The following is a 20,274-nucleotide window of genomic DNA, read 5'->3' as shown; positions in this document are numbered from 1 at the left end:
TCAAGTATCCAGTTCAAGCAGCCTGACAAATGCTGTAGGGACTCCACGTTCCACATGCACAAGGCACCAAAAGAAACAACAGCAATTTACACCAGTTCTAAAACCTCATCAGAGCTAAGGCAACTCTGTCTCCAGTTCAGCACCTAAACAATTACTTGCTCCTTCACAGTGGTAGGAAGTTTTAAGCTCTGATCAGGAAACTATCAGAAAGAGATATTTAGTGCTATGTGTTACTTTCATTTTTGCTTCTGCTATTACTTCCTCGGCACATGCACCTACCAAAGCCTCGCGGCCATCTTAGAGGGAGCAGCTAATGATGGCAGCTTGAGCATGCACAAGTGAATTGACTTCATTGGGCAAGGAAGTGGTGGGCGTTGCTTTTACCAACAAGAGCAGATACTTGAGACGTGTTCCAGTGAGACAGCTGAGGTGCCCTGGGACAACAGCAGGGTGCCTGTTCCAGCCAGCTGAAGGCCAGGCTGGTTCAGACCCCAAGTGAGAACAACAAAGGAGAGAAGAAAAGAAATCACACTGAAGTAATTAAGAATACATGTCCCCAAATGTCTTGCTGTATGTCTCCAACTCCCTCATTTAAACCTTGTAATTAGAGGTGAATGGAAGACAGTGAAGTGTATGTATAAACAAATTTAGGGGAGGGATTAAATGCACTGACTATAATTAAAGATGGTCACTTCCAAGGCTGCAATGGGTACTTTTACTTTCAGGTGAATTAAAAGCTGAATAAACCTATTTCTGCCACCACCCCCACAAACAAAAAAAGAAAAAATCTGGCATCAAGGGACAGTGGAGACTTGCAGATATCTGACAGTCCTGCCTCCAAGTTTAGATACAGCTTGCCACAACACCAGTAGTGCCTTGTTTATAATTTAATGTCCAACCAATTTCCCTTTCCATTGAACAGTATAAAACTAGTTGTCCTGAGCCAGATAAGGTGCAGTTGAGCAGAGTCTGAAAATGGTCCATCTGGGGATGATAAGGTATGCAACACCTTTCAAAACTCTCCCTCCTTCTTTCTTCCCTGCAAAACTCAGCTCAGATTTCTTAAGTGCAGTGTCCTGAGGTTATCTGGCAATGGAAGGGAGCGCCAGAAGTTTGGACTCACTTGCCATGTGAGTATGTAAAGTCAGGCAGTGGGAACCAAGACACCCAACAGTCTATTTAAAACACCTCTTAGCACCTACACCCAATAACTGCTTCTAGCAAACACACACAACAAGCTCCCAAATTTCCCTAGCAGAAATTATTTGCTCCACCCATGTTGTTCATTGCAGCAGTCAACACAACAGCACTTACCAATCGGGATTAAGTCAGCTTTCTTGGGGAATTACAGGGTTTGCTACCTTTATGTTTTGTAAATACCAGCTAATGTGCTATGTAAGACACAGAGTGTCTGTGCAGCTGGTATTTGCAAACACTGCTGGTATTCCTAACTTCAATAGGAGCTGCTGAGTCCTGGCAGCAATTACATGCCAGGCAGGCCCCTTATTTAGCACCTTGTATCTTCATTTAGTTACCCAAACTGAACCATCAAGGAAAGAAAAGCAGATAAATCTGTTAGGCATCAATCCCAAGGAGGCAGCTGGGAGAAGAGGACTCACCACTACAACTCCAGCCTTTTACAGGCGTTTTGCCACCTCCAGATGCAGTCTTTGACTGTTACACAAATCTGCTTTGTTGCAATAAGGTAGAACCTAATAAAGGCTTTCTTCATGTAGGGCATGTAGCCTGCAACCAGAGTTATTAGTTTTTCAAGTCAGAAGCATTGCAACATGACCTCATGTACATACATCCCAGCCCACACCTCTGCTGTGTCGGCTGCGCCAATCTCCATGTGCTACAAAATTAGTCACACTAATTTGTGTAGAAAAAAGCTTGTGTAACATAAACTAGCATTAAACAATAATATTAGCCAATTGACATCCTCTGACAAGTCCTGTCACTCTGCTCTAACCTAGAACCTAGAAGGATGTGAAAATAGCTCAGCATATGTATTTCCATCTCAAAAGACAGCACTCTATCAAAGTCCCAAAACAACTCTCTCCTTCCACACGTAGGGAGGAGTGGGTAGAAGGAATATCTTATCCATTCCTGGGGATTGCACAGGGCTTTAGGACAAGAGGAGTCAGTTTTTAATCGGATCCCATGCACAAGGAAGGGGATGGGGGGGGGGGGGTGGGAGTTGGTTTTGGTTTTGTTTTTCCAAAAAAGGCCCAAATTAAACTTCTGTGAAGAAATTGCCTTATGCTTTTTCACATTTATGATCTACTGTCTAAATGCTCATGCTCAGTACAGTTTCTGGAACCTTTCTGCATCCTCTGCAGCTGCCTGGATGTGATGCAGGGTTCAGCCTGGAAGCAGGCACAGCACCTACTGAAATTCCCTGGGCATGAGGCAGAGTTGGGCCCACAGTCTGCCAGAGTACCAAGGGGAAAAAACACAGATTAAAAACTGCTTGACCTGCAAAGGAATTCTATGCAGTAAATCTAAGCACAAGTGTCTGCTGACAGAGACCACGAGGGAAAAGGAGCATGAGCTACAGCAGGGAAGTACACACCGTTCCATTCAGAAAGAGACATCTTGAATTTGGGACCAGGCCATGGTATATCCAATACCCAAGTGAGGTAGTCACTCCAGGGAAAGGAGTGCTAAAAATAGAGCTACAGATGCCAATAGAGCATGGAGGCAGGGAGAGGAAGGGACAGGACAAGCAACTCACAGAACACAGCCACCTCCTCCAGCTGAGGTTGATTCCTTTTTGTCTACTCCAAGCAGGGGCACTGGGACGTGAATCCTCACAACAAACTTGGGAGAAAGAAAGCCAGGCTCCTGCAGATCTGGTGTGAATCCAGAGCCAACCTTGCCTCAAAGAGCTGGAGCTGCATTGCTGACTTTCGGGCACATTTGCTGCTTCTTCAAACCACAGCAGGTACCACTTCTGTATATTGGTCTATGGGCTTCCACAGACCTGACTGGCTGGGATTCAGCCAAGGATTCCCATTGCATTATGTAAGACTCATTTCAGAGGCCAGCTTCTTAAAGTCCATTAGCTGCCTAAATACCTTAAAAAAAATAAAAATCAAATTCCAGCTCACTTGTCCAGATGTAGCTAAGCAAGCTTAAAAACCCCCTCTTTTTCAAAATACCTAATTCAACTTTTTTTTTTCTCCTCCAACGAGGAGAGCAGTCACCATCAGGCCTCTCCTGCCCTATATGCAGGGAATCAGCACCTAACTGTCCTGAAAGTACCAGAAAGTCTGGCCCATCCATCTCTACTTTGTACAAGTCCAGCCCACTTTCTCTACCATGCTGGATGAGAACTAGCCAGGTCAATTAGCAGATCCTGAAAACATAAACCACCTTCTACATAGTCCATTAGAGGCTGACACACAATGGACTTATGTTTGAAGAGAGGGATGAACAAATTCCAGTGGAAAAAAATGCATGCACTTGGTTTCTCACCCATCGGCTCCCTGCTGGCTGCTTGGCTTTCTGGAGCCCAGACCCAGGACTCCACTCATGCTCCACAGTCCAAAGCTGACTTCAGCAGGAAAAAGGACATAATAATTGAGTCTAAACTGTATTTTAGTCCCATCTTTCATTGCAAAATAGCAACTTTGTCCAAATCATGAGTATGTGTACATTTCTGATACCTGTAATATAACTTCCTAAGCAGATTAATTTTCAAGCTTTGTCTGCTTAATAAATACACTCCTACTTTCCAAACCAGCAGTGTAGGTAGGAAGATTTGTTGGGAGTGCATCATCAGGTGAGCTGCTCTGTGCACTGAAAAGACAACAGTTCAGGGCATAGGTATCCACAGCAGCTACTGCAGCAGGTACTGCAGGACAAGTCACAGGTCCAGACACTTGATGACTGCCCAGAGATGAAAGGAACAGCATTTAAGTACAAAGCTGTGAACCTTCCAATTTCTTTAATTCCACAGATCTGTCAGACTGAGAAGCATGAGTTGCTTCAGCAAAAGCACAGGATTAAATCTCAGTTCTGCAGGTCCAGTTCTTTATAGACTTTGCTAAACAAGCTCTGCAAAAAAAATTATTACAGAGATTTTTAACACCTGGTAAGAGGGGCTTTAAGCTGACATTCAGCCTTGCCCTGGCTGAGGGAATGCCAGTTACCTGCTCGCTACAGCTGGAACCCTCAGAGAAGCAGTCATAGCTGGGGAGGGGGAGCAGATGCCCAAACCAGGGTGGCTTTCAGCTCACAAAAGTAAAATCACACTCCTAAGACATTATCTTGCTCAAGTAGTGCAAAGGCATGTTTATTGCAATTCACTGGGATTGTAATAAACCTCTTCACACCAACCAGAAGGTGTAAAAAAGATCCTCTTTTCTTGACAAGAAAACCAGAAGAAAGACCTAGTACAGAGGTTAGATTCTGCTAGCAAGACAATGTGGTTCCCACCACTAACACAGCAGCCACATTATCTGAATGGTTTATGTACAATCTGGACAGATCCTAGAAATGGCAGCAATTTTTATAGACCCATTATAACAATGAGATCTTTCCCAGGTCAGCAAGACCCATCCAGCACAGCACTTTCCAGGAAACAGCAGCCAAAACTGGATGCTTAGGAAAAACATTAAACTGACAGAGAAGTGAACTGTAACTGCTCTGTACTGTAAATTAACCCTGTCACTCAAAGAAGCCATCCCACCCCTCCCCGTGACACAGCAGGGTGTGCCTGTGACAGTGAGCTGGCTCAGGAAGGTGACCTGGCCAAAGGAGGAAGCTTCTCCCCTCCTGCTGCGCTGGCAGGAAGCAGGACCCAGGAGCACCAGTGTGCAGCCAGGGCTGGGTGAAATCACTGGGGGAAGCACAGCAGTGAGACACTGAGTGATCCTTCCCTGGAAGGACTTTACCCCAGCACCAGTTCAGGGGTTTCCTCAGTTAGTGGTGGCACCACAGCCATTCAGCATGAGGGATCAATGCAGTTACAGCTTTTTGCTGCATAACACTGCTAACCACAATGGTAATTTGTGATTTTGAAAAGGCAGCCCATAATAAAAATAAACATTAAGCATTGTTTTGGTATGCCATTATTTCAATGACCTTTCAGTTCTGTTTCAAAACTTCCAAGTGTATCACCAACTGGCAATTACATGCTTTTCATTAACCCTGCAGTTTACTAACGTGAAGAACCACAGAGAAGATTTCAGGACATCCATCTAGGCATTCTCTCAGCTTAAATAAACTTCAAGCACCAAGCAGCTCTGGTGGGTGAAACTGATGTACCAATGAATGTAACTGTGCTTTTGAATGTGCAATTCCTCCATGAGAAAACCACCTATCACGACTTAACTTCAGAGGCACCTGCTCTGTTTTTTAATGTTGTACATAATAATGCTCCCATCAAAATATATATTGCTTATCAAAGCCTGTGTTTCTGTAGGGATACCCTACAGAAACTCAGGCTATATTGCACCATCGCGTGCATCATCATTCATTCACACGATGATGCAATATAGAAACTTTATTCTGGTAAGATTTTTAGCTTTAAGGACTGCACTAAACTTGCATCAGTATTACCTTCTGTGCACAAGGGAACACTTTCAGTCTCCCCCACTCAGCACTCTACACAGCACATACATTAAGCTCCTTTGGGAAGAAGATTTGGGGGTTTTTCCATCTTTAAGGTTTTGCACGGTGTCTCATGTATTCCCCATTCTCTTCTTGCACTTCTGAAAGTTCAGGGCTGTCTCACTCAGCTGATTCAGGCCAACTCCACAGCAGTCTCAGCTTGAACAGCAATGCCTGGTTTTTACCTCCATCTGGCTCAGCTCACCAGCTTTTGTCAAATCTAAGCCTGAGGACGTGGGACCTAGATCAGCCATACCAGGGTCACACAGCACTTCTTCAGCTCACATGGTGCCAGTCTGGGGACAGCAGCACGTGGCTTGCTGATTCTGAGGTACACTTATTCATTTCCTCACTAGTTCTTAAAAGCTGTTCTTTAAAATCATCAAGTTTCACGAGCTGCTTCCAAAGACTTTGCCAGGGGAAGGGCAAGACCTTGAACCTCTCTTGCAGCAGAGCTCCTCATGGCCAGGCAGGACTGAATGAAACCAGGCAAGTCCTGATGGGTTGATCCCAGTATCCTCTCTCAGGGCTCTGTGTCCTTTGACAGGAGGTGACAGAGGATGAGACATCATCTCTTCCTTGCACAGCCCTGCCCAGGCTGGGGAGAAGACCACAGTGAACAGCCAAGGGCAGGTTCTCCCTGCCTTCAAAGCAGTGTGGAGATCTCAGCACAGTCTTCAGGGACATACACCTTGGCTTTTACCTTCTAATGTAGAATAGTATAAATTGATGCAAATAAATGAGATTATGCTGTGTCTTCTAAAGAAGCTTAAGTCTCTCATGAATTCTTGGGTGTTTTTTTACACTATGAAAGCTGAATTCCTCTATACAGCTGTCAGGTCAATTTAAAAATTTCCTTGCAAAAAGTCATGATTACTAATTTGCTTACTATTTATATTGCTCTGTGAAAGCCTACAGACCTAATGGTCTGGCTGGAAACAACAAAAGATACCTACATGAATATACACATTTGTCATTAGTTACATCCAAGTGCCACTCTGACTAACCTGTCTGTAATTATTAAAATATCCTCTAGGACCTCAGCTGTCCCTAGGATAGAAGATTTCTTGCCTTCCTGCTTTTTATTTAGGGGTTTTGCTGTTTCACGGCTCCAAGATGCACAGGACCAAAACAAGACTGCCATTAGAGGGATGAGTCCTTACAGAGTTTCCCTGTAAGAACCCACACCAAAGTTCTGAGCAAGGTATTCCAGAGAGACATGAAGCAGAAAAAAAAGGAATTTCATATATGAATCACTGAGAAACACTTTACCATAAATGTAATCTGAATTCTATCATATAATGAAATTTTTTTCTTGGAATTACATTTCTGCTTTCGTCTTCCTCTGAGCACCCCCTCAAGAGCACACAGAAAAGAGACCCAGCAGCACAAAACACAAAATAAAGTGGTAGTGCCAAATGGCCAAGCCAGCACACACAGAGGTCAACCACTGCCATTCCCACCAACACTGAAACCAGAGATAAAACCTCTGATGTGCAACAGCAGCGCAGAACCCAAAAGAGCAGCATGTACATGAATGGCTGCCATGGCTTTCCAGTCACCAGCATCTCTGGCCACGCTGACTCAGGACACGAGGGCTGTTTACAGGAGGAAACCATTTCCCTGCCCTCCAGCACGCAGGACAGCCTCAGACACCACGTGAGGGACTGGGCATGGAGGAGGACACGCGGCCATTCCTCTCCTCCTCCTCGACAGGCTGCTCTGAGATAACCCAGTGTGCCTTGCCAGAGCAGCATCATGGCAGTGCTGAGTCAAGGCACCGGTCCTGGAAAGGAGACACCTCCAAAATCAACATCCAGGGCTTCCCAGCTGGCAGGGCAGGGCTGCACCGGAGGGGGAAGGCAGGCTCTGCCGCAGGGGCACACCACAGCTGTGAATCTTCCATTAAAGCATGCAAGACACTTCATAGATCTTAATGTAATTTTAGTTAAACACAGTGAAAAACACTATGATCGGTATTATCTACTCATACACCCACAGTGGTGGAGGAGGGGGTTGTTATAAAGAAGAAAACAGAAATTGCAGGAGTCCTTCACACCAATACATCAGGCAGCTAGAACTGTACACACCTCATCTGCTTTTGTGAGCACCCATTTGCACATACAGGGATCTTGCACTAATTTGCAGGTTCTCACCAGGAAGAATAAAAATCTGGCTTCAAGTATAGTTTAACTGCAGGAGGCACAGCAAGCAGCAGCAGTTAGAAACATTAGTTGTATAATCACAAGACATACTGTGCAGTTTACCTATTTTGACCTTGAGATGGCAAAGAAAGAAAAGGTAGCGAGGCAAGTACTATATGGTCCATCTACTACAAAGATACAACACAGAACTGAAAGTGAGATCAGAGATTGAACAATTAATAGATTCTCCTTCTGGCCCTGCATCTGCTGCAAATGCTGCTGTGCCTCATTTACTGTGCTGCTTAAACACGTTAAGGCAGAGAAAAAGGAAGAAGAGGAAAATAACTGAAGGAAAAATAAAAGGAATATGCACATTAAAGTAAATTCTTAATGATGAAGCAGGAGGAGAGGAAGAAATTGAACAGAATGAGAAAGAATCACAGTTAGGGGCAATTTTTTTTTCTTTTAAAGAAGTGTGACCAAAGGACAGAATTTTACATCCAGTTATTTTCCTGAAGACTCTGTCAGCAGAACTTCTGCCCTTACGATGTCACTGCCTTAGCCAGTGCACTGCATTCTACTGCCCAGGCCTGTGTTTGTGAGCTTGAGCCTTCTCCAGTTCCTCTCATCTCTAGGATGACCACGTGGCTATTAGGCACAGCTATAGTTTACTCATATTACAATTAAACTACAGGAAAGCATGTAAGCATGCAAGGGAAGTGATGGTCTAGCTGCTACACAACTGCAGCCACAGAACAACACACAAAAAAACCCCTCGAGTTCAAGCTTGTTGTGCCATCAACAACATTTCACCTATTTAGGACCATGCAAACAGGTTTAAATCATATCCACATATACCCCCCTCGCTTTTGCTGGATGTGTGAAACCCGAATGACCACAAGCAACACACAAAAAAACCAACAAAAACCACCCGAACGGGCGTTTATCCTGCTGCCTGAATGGTGAGTGAAAGGCAGAGGCCCCGCAGTGAGGGTGCCACGGTGGGAGCGAGAGGCAGAGCCAGCACGGCCGCGGTGTCTCTGTGTCCCCTCGGACAGGCAGAGCCAGCACGGCCGCGGTGTCTCTGTGTTCCCTCAGACAGGCAGAGCCAGCACGGCCGCGGTGTCTCTGTGTTCCCTCAGACAGGCAGAGCCAGCACGGCCGCGCTGTCCCTCTGTGTCCCCTCAGACAGGCAGAGCCAGCACGGCCGCGGTGTCCCTCTGCGTTCCCTCAGACAGGCAGAGCCAGCACGGCCGCGCTGTCCCTCTGTGTCCCCTCAGACAGGCAGAGCCAGCACGGCCGCGGTGTCCCTCTGTGTCCCCTCAGACAGGCAGAGCCAGCACGGCCGCGCTGTCCCTCTGTGTCTCTCGGAGCGGTGCTCCCGGCGCCCTCCCGCAGCCCAGGGCCCAGCTGCACACACACCCTGGCACGGTCCAACACCCGCGGGATGAACGCTGCCTCCGGAACGGGGCAAAGCAGAGCTCCGCACCGCGCGGGGCTGCTCTAAGCTCTGTCCCGGCTAAGCCCGGCTTTCCCGGCGCTGCACTGGCCGGAGCAGGCTCGGCTCAGGCAGTGCCCGCTCCTGCCCCAGCTCAGCTGAGCTCTCCGGACAGGACACCCACCACCAAGGAAACGGACGGAGGGGAAAAACGGACCTCTAGGTACTGATATGCAAGATGAAAATTAACTGCACTTTAGGCATACTTTAAAAGAAACATAAAATAACCCTGTGTGACACATTGTTCCCGAAAATCATTCACCTTAATCACAAAAATACTTTGTACTTACAGCATTTAACACTTCTAGCAAACAGTTGCTGCAATCAGATTCTTTGTTAGTAACAATTCGGTTAACCAGTTACAGCATTAATCAGTCCAAAGCTAACTATTAGGGATGTTTCAAAAAGAGCACACCAGACAACAGGGGGAAAAAAAAGCCAGATAATACTACAATTATTAGATTTTAGTTGATAAAAAAACCAAAACAACTTAATAAATTATTCACTGCAGAATCAAAACAATTTCAACAACATGTTCTTCAATAAACACAGTAATTCAAATGTCAGCCATACATCTTTTAATTATATTTTTTCAAGACTTACCTATGTTTTTCTAGTTCATTGTGTGATGACCTATTAAAAAGAGAAAAGAAATATTAGAGAAAGGATAAATAAACCAAGATTTATAATATTTTAAAAACAATACTTGCATAAATTGCAAAAGAGTTCTCTAAAATACGTATTTAACATGGATTATGAAACAGCTTTTCTTTTAAATTAGTTCACTTTTATATTCTTCAGGGTATCAACTTAATTTCCATGAGTAAACTGTAGGTTTGGGGGGAATTATAATATATTTGCATTTATTAGTGTTCTATACATTCAGAGACAAAAATGAACATTAAAAACTGAGCAGGTTAGTAATAAAAACAGCCCACGAGATTTTTATCAGTGAAGAAAAATTATCAGGGGGTAGAAAGTGTTTGAAGATCTAAATGGTAACAGGCAAGAGCAAAAAGCACCCAAAAAGCCAGCTTTCAAGCCCATGGAAAAGCAGAAAGAAAATCAGCAGCTAATCACTGCTGTTGTTGTTGACATCTTAATGGCAACAAAAGAGGAATACTCTTAATTCTTCTCCGTCTACAAAGAGAAAATAAAACCCAAAAAAAATCATAGTCCCTGTACTGACCGCAGCAGCATGTTATCCTTTTCCAATCTACTTGGATTAAAGATTTTTTTTTTCTTCTTCAACTCATGCCTCGGTTTCTTTGCCATTAGGAGGCAGCCCTAAATTCTTGGGGGATTTTTTTAAAAACTGATTCAGCTAAAAATATTCATTTTATTTATTTACACAGCTCAGATTAAAAACATTCCTAAAATGAAGTTACTGTCGCTGCCTCAGAACCAGCAATTTTCCATACTTTCAGTTTTGTCCCGCTGAAAACATGCCCAGCGCGTCAGGATCAAAAGATGCAGAGGCGGTGGCAGCTTTTAGGGCTGGCAGATTATGTCAGAGCAGCTCTGCTGGAGCCTGCTGCAGCCCCAGCCTGCAGCTGGGCACGGGGTGCAGAGCGAGGTGCCTTTGTGCAGGGCAAGGGGGAGCAGAGCCATCCCAGGGGGATTTGGGAGCCCTCCTGCACAATTCTGCCTGGTGCCGAGCTGTCCGGCTCTCCCTGCACACACCCAGCTGCTGGATGCTGGGCCTGGCTGTGACCGATGGCAGAACATCACTCCAGGCACAGAGAGGGAAATAGAAAGCAAAGCTCACACAAGAAACATCCAGTGAACAAACCCACGAGCAACTGATCTCAGGCCTGATCTCAGTGCAGCTCCTGCAAGGAGCCAAGTGAACTACCCCTCTGCAGGTAAAACTGAAATGCATACAAGCTTCAGCACTGATGCCAATCCACTCTCACCAGAGTGTTGGTACCAAGACATCAATGATGTCAACAATTACCTGGCATCTTTTTCTCAAAAGCCTATGAATGAATTCTTTATGTATTTTTGTTGCATCAAGTCAGCCGTGATCAAGTAATGTGTGTATTTCTACAATGCCATTTAAGTGCTCCTGACCAATGCAGCAACACTACAAGTGTTAAACACATTTTCTGTTCTACATTACTAGGGCAAGGTGGGCTTGGTCATTTGGCTATCTTAAGACGATTTCTTTTTTTATATTCTACTCCTATTCTCTACACAGAGGTCAGACTTTCTCTACAATCATTTCTCCACACCAATGTTCACAAAAATTGACAAAGACCGTGCTAAATCCACCAGTGTTTATGAAAACACATGGAGAACAGAAGTTCAGTAGGGAACCATTGTCCCCAAACACCCTCAACAGGCCTGTCAAAGGCACTGTTTGTAGGGAACTTTGGAACCAGAGAGGAAATACAGGCCAGCCTGCACTCATCCCTATGACATGAACTCCTTCTGGCAATTAGACACAAAGGTGAACACAATCACTCCAACTGGCCCATTCTGAGCTGCCAGCTCCCAGCAGCTCTGGCGAGCACGCACGGGAACCACTGGCCAAGGAATTCTGCCTGCATGGAGTACCGTGCTGGGCTGAGAGAAGATGCTGTGAGCAGCTGGCAGTCCTGCACACAGCACATCTACAGGGCACCTGTGGCACATGGAGGGGATCCTGGCATTCTCCTGAGGTACATCCTGCCAGGGCAGCTCTGCAGCACACAGCCGTGGGTGTGCCAGCTGCCAAAGCCAGCAGCAGTGACCATGTGCCTCTTGGCAGAGCTCTTGGGGACGCAAAAGCCCCAGCGACACCTGCAGTGTGCAAACGTGGGCACCAGCCACACATTTCAGGAGGTGACAGGGGCCAGCTAACACCCCAACCATCAGACCCCAGGCAGGAACCAAAACTAAGAGTCCTTTTATCTGAGAATTGCTCCATCTACAGAGCAAGTTAAATACCCTATTACAAAGCATGACAGGGATTTCTTTGGTTGGGTTTGTTTTCAGAAGACATGAACCTCTCTTGAAATACTGGGTTTTATTTCCTTCACTGTCTACAGCACAGTATATTGGCAAGAATATCTGTCTCCTGCTGTTTATGCAACCTAAAGTGAGGGAAAAAACCATAAGAACTGATCTCCACACAATCCAGTACCCTGTTTCAAAATGGAGTCTTTTACTAATTTAGTAAAGATAAGATGTAGGTCACAACTAATAAGATATATGTACATATGTATTTATAAGAGAGAGACAGATATATGACTGTGGTTTGCAGACAAATGGTCTGTGGAGCCTTTCAAAATGGCTTCAGGAGAGGGAATACTTCTGGTATTTAACTCAGGTTCACTCTACTGAGTGCTTTTTGCATCTCCACAAAAAGCTTGGAGAAGTTGAGGGTAGCAGTGAGGGGAAAAAAGGTAAAAAGGTTCAGTTAAAAATAAAGAGAAAAAGCCAACAACAAAAAATTCTGCAAAATCACAGATTTGCAAGAAAGGGATAATGAACACTGGTGCTTAGACTACACTGTTGATCTGAGACAGTTCTAATATCCCTTTAGCAAATGCCAAGCAGTTCACAGACTATAAATTTTATTTCTGAAGAAATTGTCAAAAGAAGATTTGAAAGAATATAGAGGAACCAAGCAAATGCAGCCATTGGTCTGCAAGATGCTGTGCTACTTCTCACAGCACACCCCCAGAGCCATCCCCATCCATCACCTTCCTTTTCCCCAGTTCTAGGTATTGGATTTCAGCTTTTGGTTGAACATTTAGCAGACACACCTAAGAAATTTGTACAGGTGCTGAGATTGCAAGACTAACACAGAAAAGGCAAGGGCCCCTCCACCTACACTGCTGCCAGTTTATGGGTGAGCCAGCAGGATCTGGTCACATGCAGGCTAGGCTGAGATTTCACTGTATGCAGGATGCACAGCCTGTTTCAGTATTCAGACAGCTTCCCTACTCCTCCATCCATCCATCCATCCATCCATCCATCCATCCATCCATCGGGGCATCTGCTCAGCAGGAAGGCAGCAGCTCCTGACAAAAGCAGGGATGTATGGCAGTGCTGTTTATTGCCCTGTGTTAACAGCAGCAGGTCTAGACCGTGACTCACCAATACACTTCCAGTTGCCAAAGCACTTTAAAGCACTGTAGGGAGCAAAGCAGGGTACTGAACCGAGTGCTTGAAACAGTGGCAGCACCTTACCAGTGCCAGGGCTTTCTGGTGCAGGCAGGACTGCCAGGGTATGGTACAGCCCATGTGCAGGATACAACTCCACTTCAAATCATGCAGCCATGTGAACTACACTGCAAGCACTTCACCTTTTGTACAGTCCAAAAAAGTAAGAACAAACAGAACAGGAAGCTTTACAAGGTGCTACACCTTAAGTGTCTGCATCCAGTTCCCACTCCCAAAAGTGCAGGTGTGTAAAAGCACAAAGCTTACACCTGCAGTCTTGTGTGAACGTGAGTGCTGTGCAGCTTTTCATTGAAAGGATCCAGATTCACTTCCAGGAAATTCTCTGTCCACATACCTAACCTCCTGTGGAATGCACCTGAAAATACTACAGTTCACTCCACAAAGCACAGACAAACCTGAACATAAGCACACATTCTGCCTATTATTCATAGCTTCTGGGTTGTTGGTTTTTTTCCATTTGTTTCAAACTGGATGCATTGCTTACAGCCTGTCAAAGAAACAGCCTGTACCAAATTAATCCACTAAAAATTAATTTTGCATTCTCCTCACAGCGAAATTTAACCGGTTTTGCAGATTCAGCTGGGATCTGGGAACCAGGCACACTGGCACAGCCTTGATGCAGAGTTCTGGCTCTGGGATCACATTCAAGTTGGTGCTGCCACATGTTTGCAGTGGCCAGGTCTGAATGTGCTTCTAATACGGTGGCAATTTGTTTTCCTCAACTGCACAAGCAGTGCAGCTTCCAAACATTGCAGACCTACTGCAGTTCCTCAGTGGGGACAGGTCCACTGGTGAAGTCTGTTATACTGGGACTAAAATGCATTATTTAGAAACCAAATGTGGCAATATCAATTGCTGTCCTAGCTTCAGGAAGGCAAACTGAGAAAGATCTATCGAATTCAGAAATCCAGGTGAAAATTCAGCTGTGTCTGCACAGTCTGCTTTGCAGTATTTTATTCTTGGCCTCTCACAAAAAAAAAAAAAAAAGGAAAAATAAAACAAAAATCAGGCCCCGATCCCTAAGCTGCTTAGTGTGGGCACAGAAAAACATCTGCAGAGAGCAAGGGGCTCGCTCTGCGGGCCACAGGTTCACCCTCACCATGAGCCAACATCAACAGAGGAATTTGGACATGAGGCTCTGTTTTTATTTGAAAATCCAAATGCCGCTTTCATCTTTTTCTGCATATAACCCTTTGCCAGAACACAGCACGAAGTACATGTCTATTTATATAACATATGAGCAAAAATATTAATTAATTAATAGACACAGAAGATATATTTATAACCCGGCATTTATTTTGCTCCCTCTCCTTCAATAAACCAGCTCCTAAATTAACAGGCCAAACACACTGCATCACCGACATTCAATTCCTTTCTCTGAAAGTAAATTTAACTGTGACCTCAGTAGACTGGCATCTAACACTAAGATTTTGCTTTTCATTTTCGCTTATTTCTGACCCTTTCACAGCGAAGCAGCTGCCTGAGCTCCCTGGTGCATGGGCAGACACACACCTCAAACCCAGACAGAGCTCAGGGTACCCAACACCTGGTGAGTGTCACTGCAGCCAGGGCAGAAGAAAGCCCAGTTATCTGCAGGATTGCATGTTCCTCTGTGAGAGTGCTTTGCCTTGTGAGCAAACGTCACCAAATTTCAGATTTGTGTCGCATTCCTCCTCGGCACATCGCACACGTGTCACCTATGTGTTTCTTTAGAGCAAAAACCAAGCTTGACTTTTGAATATTTGCTATTAACACTTCCTAGGTACACTAGCAATAAACCCAGTTCTTTGTTTTATGCCTTTTTTTAATTCTAAGTACACCTTAACAAGAATTATTAGACTGCATGGCGCTGCTTTAGGAACTACGTACAGCCACTGCTCTGCGGAGACATTTATTATACTATAGTCAAGTACCTGATAAGTATTATTGTAACAAGATGTGACCTAGGTTTACCTCCCAGCAGAAGATAATATTGTGGCTTTCTCTAATCTCCTGTCCTCTTCACAAAACAAGAATCCAGTTTCATTTGCCAGAGGATTTTGGTCAAAATTACTGCGGGGAAACAAGTCTGAATCTCAGCTGAGGACATGGTACGAACAGCAAACCAGAAAGGAAACAAAGCAGTTTGGTTTGTGCGACATGGGAAAGGGCACATCACAGGAAACTGAGAAGAAAACGTAAGATCAAGACATTTGAATGTGCAAGTGAAACAGAAATGGCTAAAAACTGTGTCTGATTGCTACCAATGACACCAAGGATATTGTTTATCAACAAACTGCTAACAACCACTTTCAATTTTGATTCAAAGCTAACAGTGGACAAAGCAAAACTGTTAAATTCCTACAGTGGACAGAAAGCCTTTAGATTTTGGCTAATTAAATGTTATTCTGCTGGTATATTTCCCTGCATGAATCGAAACCTGCCAAAATTACTTCTCACTCAATTGCAGTCAAGAGGCCAGCAAGCTTTTAGCCCAGACCTGACATCCTGTCCGAAGGGCTGGCAGCCTCCTGCCCCTTCTCCTGCGGGTCTGGGCCTCGCCAGCCACCCACAAGGGATGGGGGTCTCATCCTACAGATTCTTACATGAACATCACCAGCACCTCGGCAGGGCAGGGAGGGGTCCATCGGTGCCCTTGATGAAGCCCAGGGCAGCTGGAATCCATCCCTGCCCATCACCCAGCCTGCAGTGCCTGGCCAGCACACCTGTGCCACACGGGGTGTGCTCTTCCCCCCACAGGCAGGCACACAGGGGGGAAAACACAGAACAAAGAAGAGTACAGCACGCCAGGCTTCCTCACATCTGACAGTTTTTCTCCTCCTCCCCTCTTTTCTGATTTTCCAAGAATAAGGAGATGTTTTTTGTGCTTTCCTATATGTATACCTCATAAGGCATAAAAAAACCACAATGTATGTGCATATATACATCTCTCACTTTTTAATCTGATCAGATGCTGCAAGCAGCAGGATACAGAAATAGATAATGGAAACAACAATGCCCCTGCAGATCTGAAATGTGCAGTTAGCTGCTCCTTTCCTACTCCTCCAACCTTAAGTACGTATTTTTAATCCAGAAAAACAATGAAATAATAAGGCATGAATTTCAGACACATATGCAATCTCCTGTTAGCAATCAGATGCCTCCCTGCATCTAATGCTCCAAACCAAATGAGTCTGGAAAATGGTTAAAGTGGAACAACATGGACAAACACTGCTCGGTGGTTCACATCACCCACGACCACTCCAGATCCTCTGAACTTTGGCCAGTCGTCTCCCTCTGTTAATCTTTGAGTTGCTTAGGAAGAATTAACTGTGTTTCCAAAAATCCACTCTAGTCTGGGGCTCGACCCCTAGAGCCTCTAAGCTCCAAATAATAATAAAACAGTGATGCTGGTGTACATCATGTATTTTGCCCTGCATATTTAAATGCAGGGGTAATTTCTCCCCTGCAAATCTAAGCATGCAGGAAAATGTGAGCAGTGATTGCTGGACATGGGTACAAAGCCCATAAGGACAATGCAGAGGCACCCACAGGGCCCTGCTGCTGTCCCTCAGTCCCTGATGGAGCAGGGAGCTTCATTAAAGCAATGTCCCTCTGATTCCCACATCAGCCAGCAAACCTGGTACCCGTGCTGAACCAAACCAGCCACTGTCCCGGCAGTGTCCGCACTGGAAACCATTCCCTGACAAGCACTGTCCTGTCACACACATGACCCATCCCTCATCTCTTCACTGCAGCTAGAAGAAAACAGAGTGTGAGCAGATGTACACATTGTAGGATGGCATTTTTGAAGGTTGCCACTGCTACGGAGTGAGAATCAGAACAACATGCTAAACAGGTAAACAAATACAAATCTGCAGGCAGAAAAGCAGCAAGGTAACTGCAAGTGGATCTGTGTGCCTCAACTTCAATAACACTAGCAAATTTGTAACCAGAAATCTTTTAATTCTGCGGTATTTGATAGATTACAAATCCTCTCCTAAAAACTCCTGAAAGCAGCTTACAATTCAGACAAATAACTATTTTGCAGCGGATGACAAGAGCCCTAAGAACGGAAACGATGGAATAATAGCTCTGTAAGTAACAAAGATATCTTGAATGCAAGAGACACACAAGAAATCTGTACAACTCAAGGAGCAATTTACAGCTGGAAAACTTATGAAATGTGTTTTGAATTTTTTTAAAGGCAGTGAACATACTTTATATGAAAATAATTAAAAATCTTAAGGAGCAAAGTGTCTCAGGACACAAGACACTCCTCCCACTCCTGATGACTTTCTCTTTTAAAATCAACTGACTGTCTTCTCATGCTCCATGATGAGACAAAGAATTCAACTAAAACTATAACCAAAGTAGGAATACTGCAATTAACAGCCCCCAAAATGGTTGCCTTGCTCGGAGCAGGGGCACGGGGGCACAGTTTGCTCCCCCTCAGTAATCTTGGAGACACACAGTCGGCCGCAGCAGGCACCACCAGGGCGCTCAGCAGCTCGTGTTTTTGCTCAAGGAGGGAGTTCGTCAGCTTTTGATTTCGGTTTGCACCTCCGGTGCCCCACGAGCAGCTCCTGGCCGCCTGCCGGGCACTTCCCCAGCACCATCCGAGCCGGCCGCAGGATGCCCGGCGGAGCAGCGAGAGCGGGCCCGCCGAGACTCACTGCTCCTTTGGAAAACAAGTCACGTGCAAAGCAAGTTCATTTTAGGCTATTCTACAGGAGCCACCAGCCAGCATGACCATGCAGAGCAGAGCATCGCTGCCCCGGGACGAAGCAGGCCCAGCAGGGCACGCTCCTCGGTCCTCTCCGGAGCAGCCCTGGAGGAGCAGAGCGGAGCAGAGCGGGCAGAGCCCAGGGCCGGGCTGGCTCCTGGGCAGGGGCCGGCAGCGTCCCCGTAAGACAGCCAGCCTGCCGCACGTACACAGCCCGAGCAGCAAACAAAGCTGCGGAGCCTGCGCGCAGCCGCGCTCGGCTCGGGCCATCGCAGCGCAGGTAGCGGCTGCGGGGCAGCACCAGAACCGGGCGCCAGCCGGACAAACAAGCGCCGAGCCGCGCACCCGGCCCGTCTGCGGGCGCGGGCCGGGCGGAAGGGGTGGCGAGCCGGCGCTGCAGCACAGCCCGCGGGCAGCTCAAGCTCGCTCCGGCACCTTCCCAGCCCGTGCCTCCCGGAGAGGCCGGAGGGCGGGCGGAGTGTCCCCCCCGCCGCCCCGCACACGCTGCCGGCCCGGAGCCCAGCGCCGCCGCAACCGGAGGCTGCATCTGCCCGGGCTGCCATGGGGGAGGCGGCCGGCTCGCTGCCTGCTTTTCATAAATGAATGCCGGGGGGGAAATTAGGTGCCATGCAAAGAGAAATCTGGGTGGCGATTATGGTGCTTAGGTCTGCAGCAAAAGCCGCTGTCGGCGAGCGCGGAGCAGAAGGAGCGATGAGGGCGGATGGGTCTGAAGTGCAGTGAGTACTAAGGAGATGGTGTACGCGTGGCAGTGTTTATATGAGAGATCAAAACAGAGCCAAGCCCATCCAGGGGAAAAATGGCGACTACCGGGATGGGGAAAACTGAGATACTGGATTAGTTATTATTTTTCATAAATGTATGCACTGCACATAAGCTAGACACATTGGAAAAGCTGACGATTCATTCTGAAAAAGCGGTGCGTCTATTACCTGTTATTCTGGGATTTTCTGGCCATGGTGCCTGCCTTTGTTTTCTTTCTGGAATAGTCACTATCGAAGGGTAACACTGATGCATAGCCATGTTCTGCTTCTAGGGACAAAGTCAGCATTAGTGGCAATATATTTTTTCCATGCAATTTTTTCCTCCTTTGCAGGAACGCTAGGGTAAAGAACAGAATTTTTTCCGGTTGATTTGTTTGGATTTTATTCTGGCATCTCTTAAAGAAGAGAGACAAAAAAAAAAACCATAACTCGGTAAACCAAAGGGAAAAAAAAATAAACAACAAAACAACACCGAAGTGTCGAAATTAGGAGGATTATTGGAGTGCACATTAAAAACGAGGCGGATCATGCAAACCCTTGTCACGCTGCGCTGGGGGAGGGGAGCTGCCATACAATCACCGACTGCCACACACGGAGCGGCGAGAGGGATCCTGAGCGCTGCCACACGCACCGTCCCCATCCAGGGCGGCACAAACAACCCCCTTCTGCTTTGCTTGGGGGGTTTTATATTAAAAAAAGCCAAGATCCGAGCAGCGATGCTCCCCCAGCGCGGTGCCGCTGGCGCAGCCCGGGTCCCCCCCGGGCAGGTGCGGGCTCGGGGCCGCTGCCCCGGCCCGGCCGCCGCACAACAAAGGCCGAGAGCGGCTGGGAGCGCCTGCGGGTGCCTGACCGACTGCCCGCCTGCGCCCTGTACCTCGGTCTCTTCGCTCCAAGTACTCGGCCGCTTCCAGGAGGATTAACAGGGAGTTCAATTCCATGGCTGCCCGTCCCGAGCCCCCCGCGCCGAGTTCACGCGCGGGGACTCCCGAGCCCCCGGTTTTAAGCACCTCGCTCAACCTACATTTGACACACAGCGGACGGGCAGCCCGCACAGCCAATGGAGAGCGGAGAATGCGCGCGGGGCGGGACGTAAGGAGGTGGCCCGACCAATCGGCGGCCAGAGCCCCCCCCCCTCGTCGGGGCAGGGGATGTTGACAGATCCCCGCCGACCGCGCTCATTGGCTGCCCCTGTAGTAACAATTTAGAAGCCGAAGCTTAGCAACAGCACGTGGTGGCCCGGCCCCCTCGCCCGCTCATTGGCTGCTTCCTTGCAGTTAAGAAGGCCGAAGCCGCTCATTGGTGCGCGGGGCGTCATGCAAATGAGGGTGGCTAAGGGGGCCAATGAGGCCGGAG

General features: G+C 46.7%; 1 protein-coding gene across 3 annotated transcripts in view; it reads right to left on the bottom strand.

The window, feature by feature from the left end:
- The window catches only part of MXD4 (MAX dimerization protein 4), a 39,026-nt gene extending 19,123 nt beyond the window's left edge, over nt 1-19,903 (bottom strand). The window contains exons 1-3 of one of the 3 annotated variants that reach the window (XM_058024172.1): nt 19,796-19,903; nt 19,090-19,258; nt 9,865-9,894 (exon numbers count right to left, since the gene is read on the bottom strand). In XM_058024172.1, coding sequence (XP_057880155.1) covers nt 9,865-9,894; nt 19,090-19,258; nt 19,796-19,859 — 263 coding nt within the window. In that variant the 5' untranslated portion in view covers nt 19,860-19,903. The remainder of the gene's footprint in view (nt 1-9,864; nt 9,895-19,089; nt 19,259-19,795) is intronic. The other 2 variants (XM_058024173.1, XM_058024174.1) reach the window with 2 other exon arrangements.
- Between the last annotated feature and the right edge of the window lie 371 nt (nt 19,904-20,274).

The sequence above is a fragment of the Melospiza georgiana genome, chromosome 5, assembly GCF_028018845.1.
Source record: "Melospiza georgiana isolate bMelGeo1 chromosome 5, bMelGeo1.pri, whole genome shotgun sequence".
NCBI classification, from domain to species: domain Eukaryota; kingdom Metazoa; phylum Chordata; class Aves; order Passeriformes; family Passerellidae; genus Melospiza; species Melospiza georgiana.
This window is presented reverse-complemented; position numbering and strand designations above follow the sequence as displayed.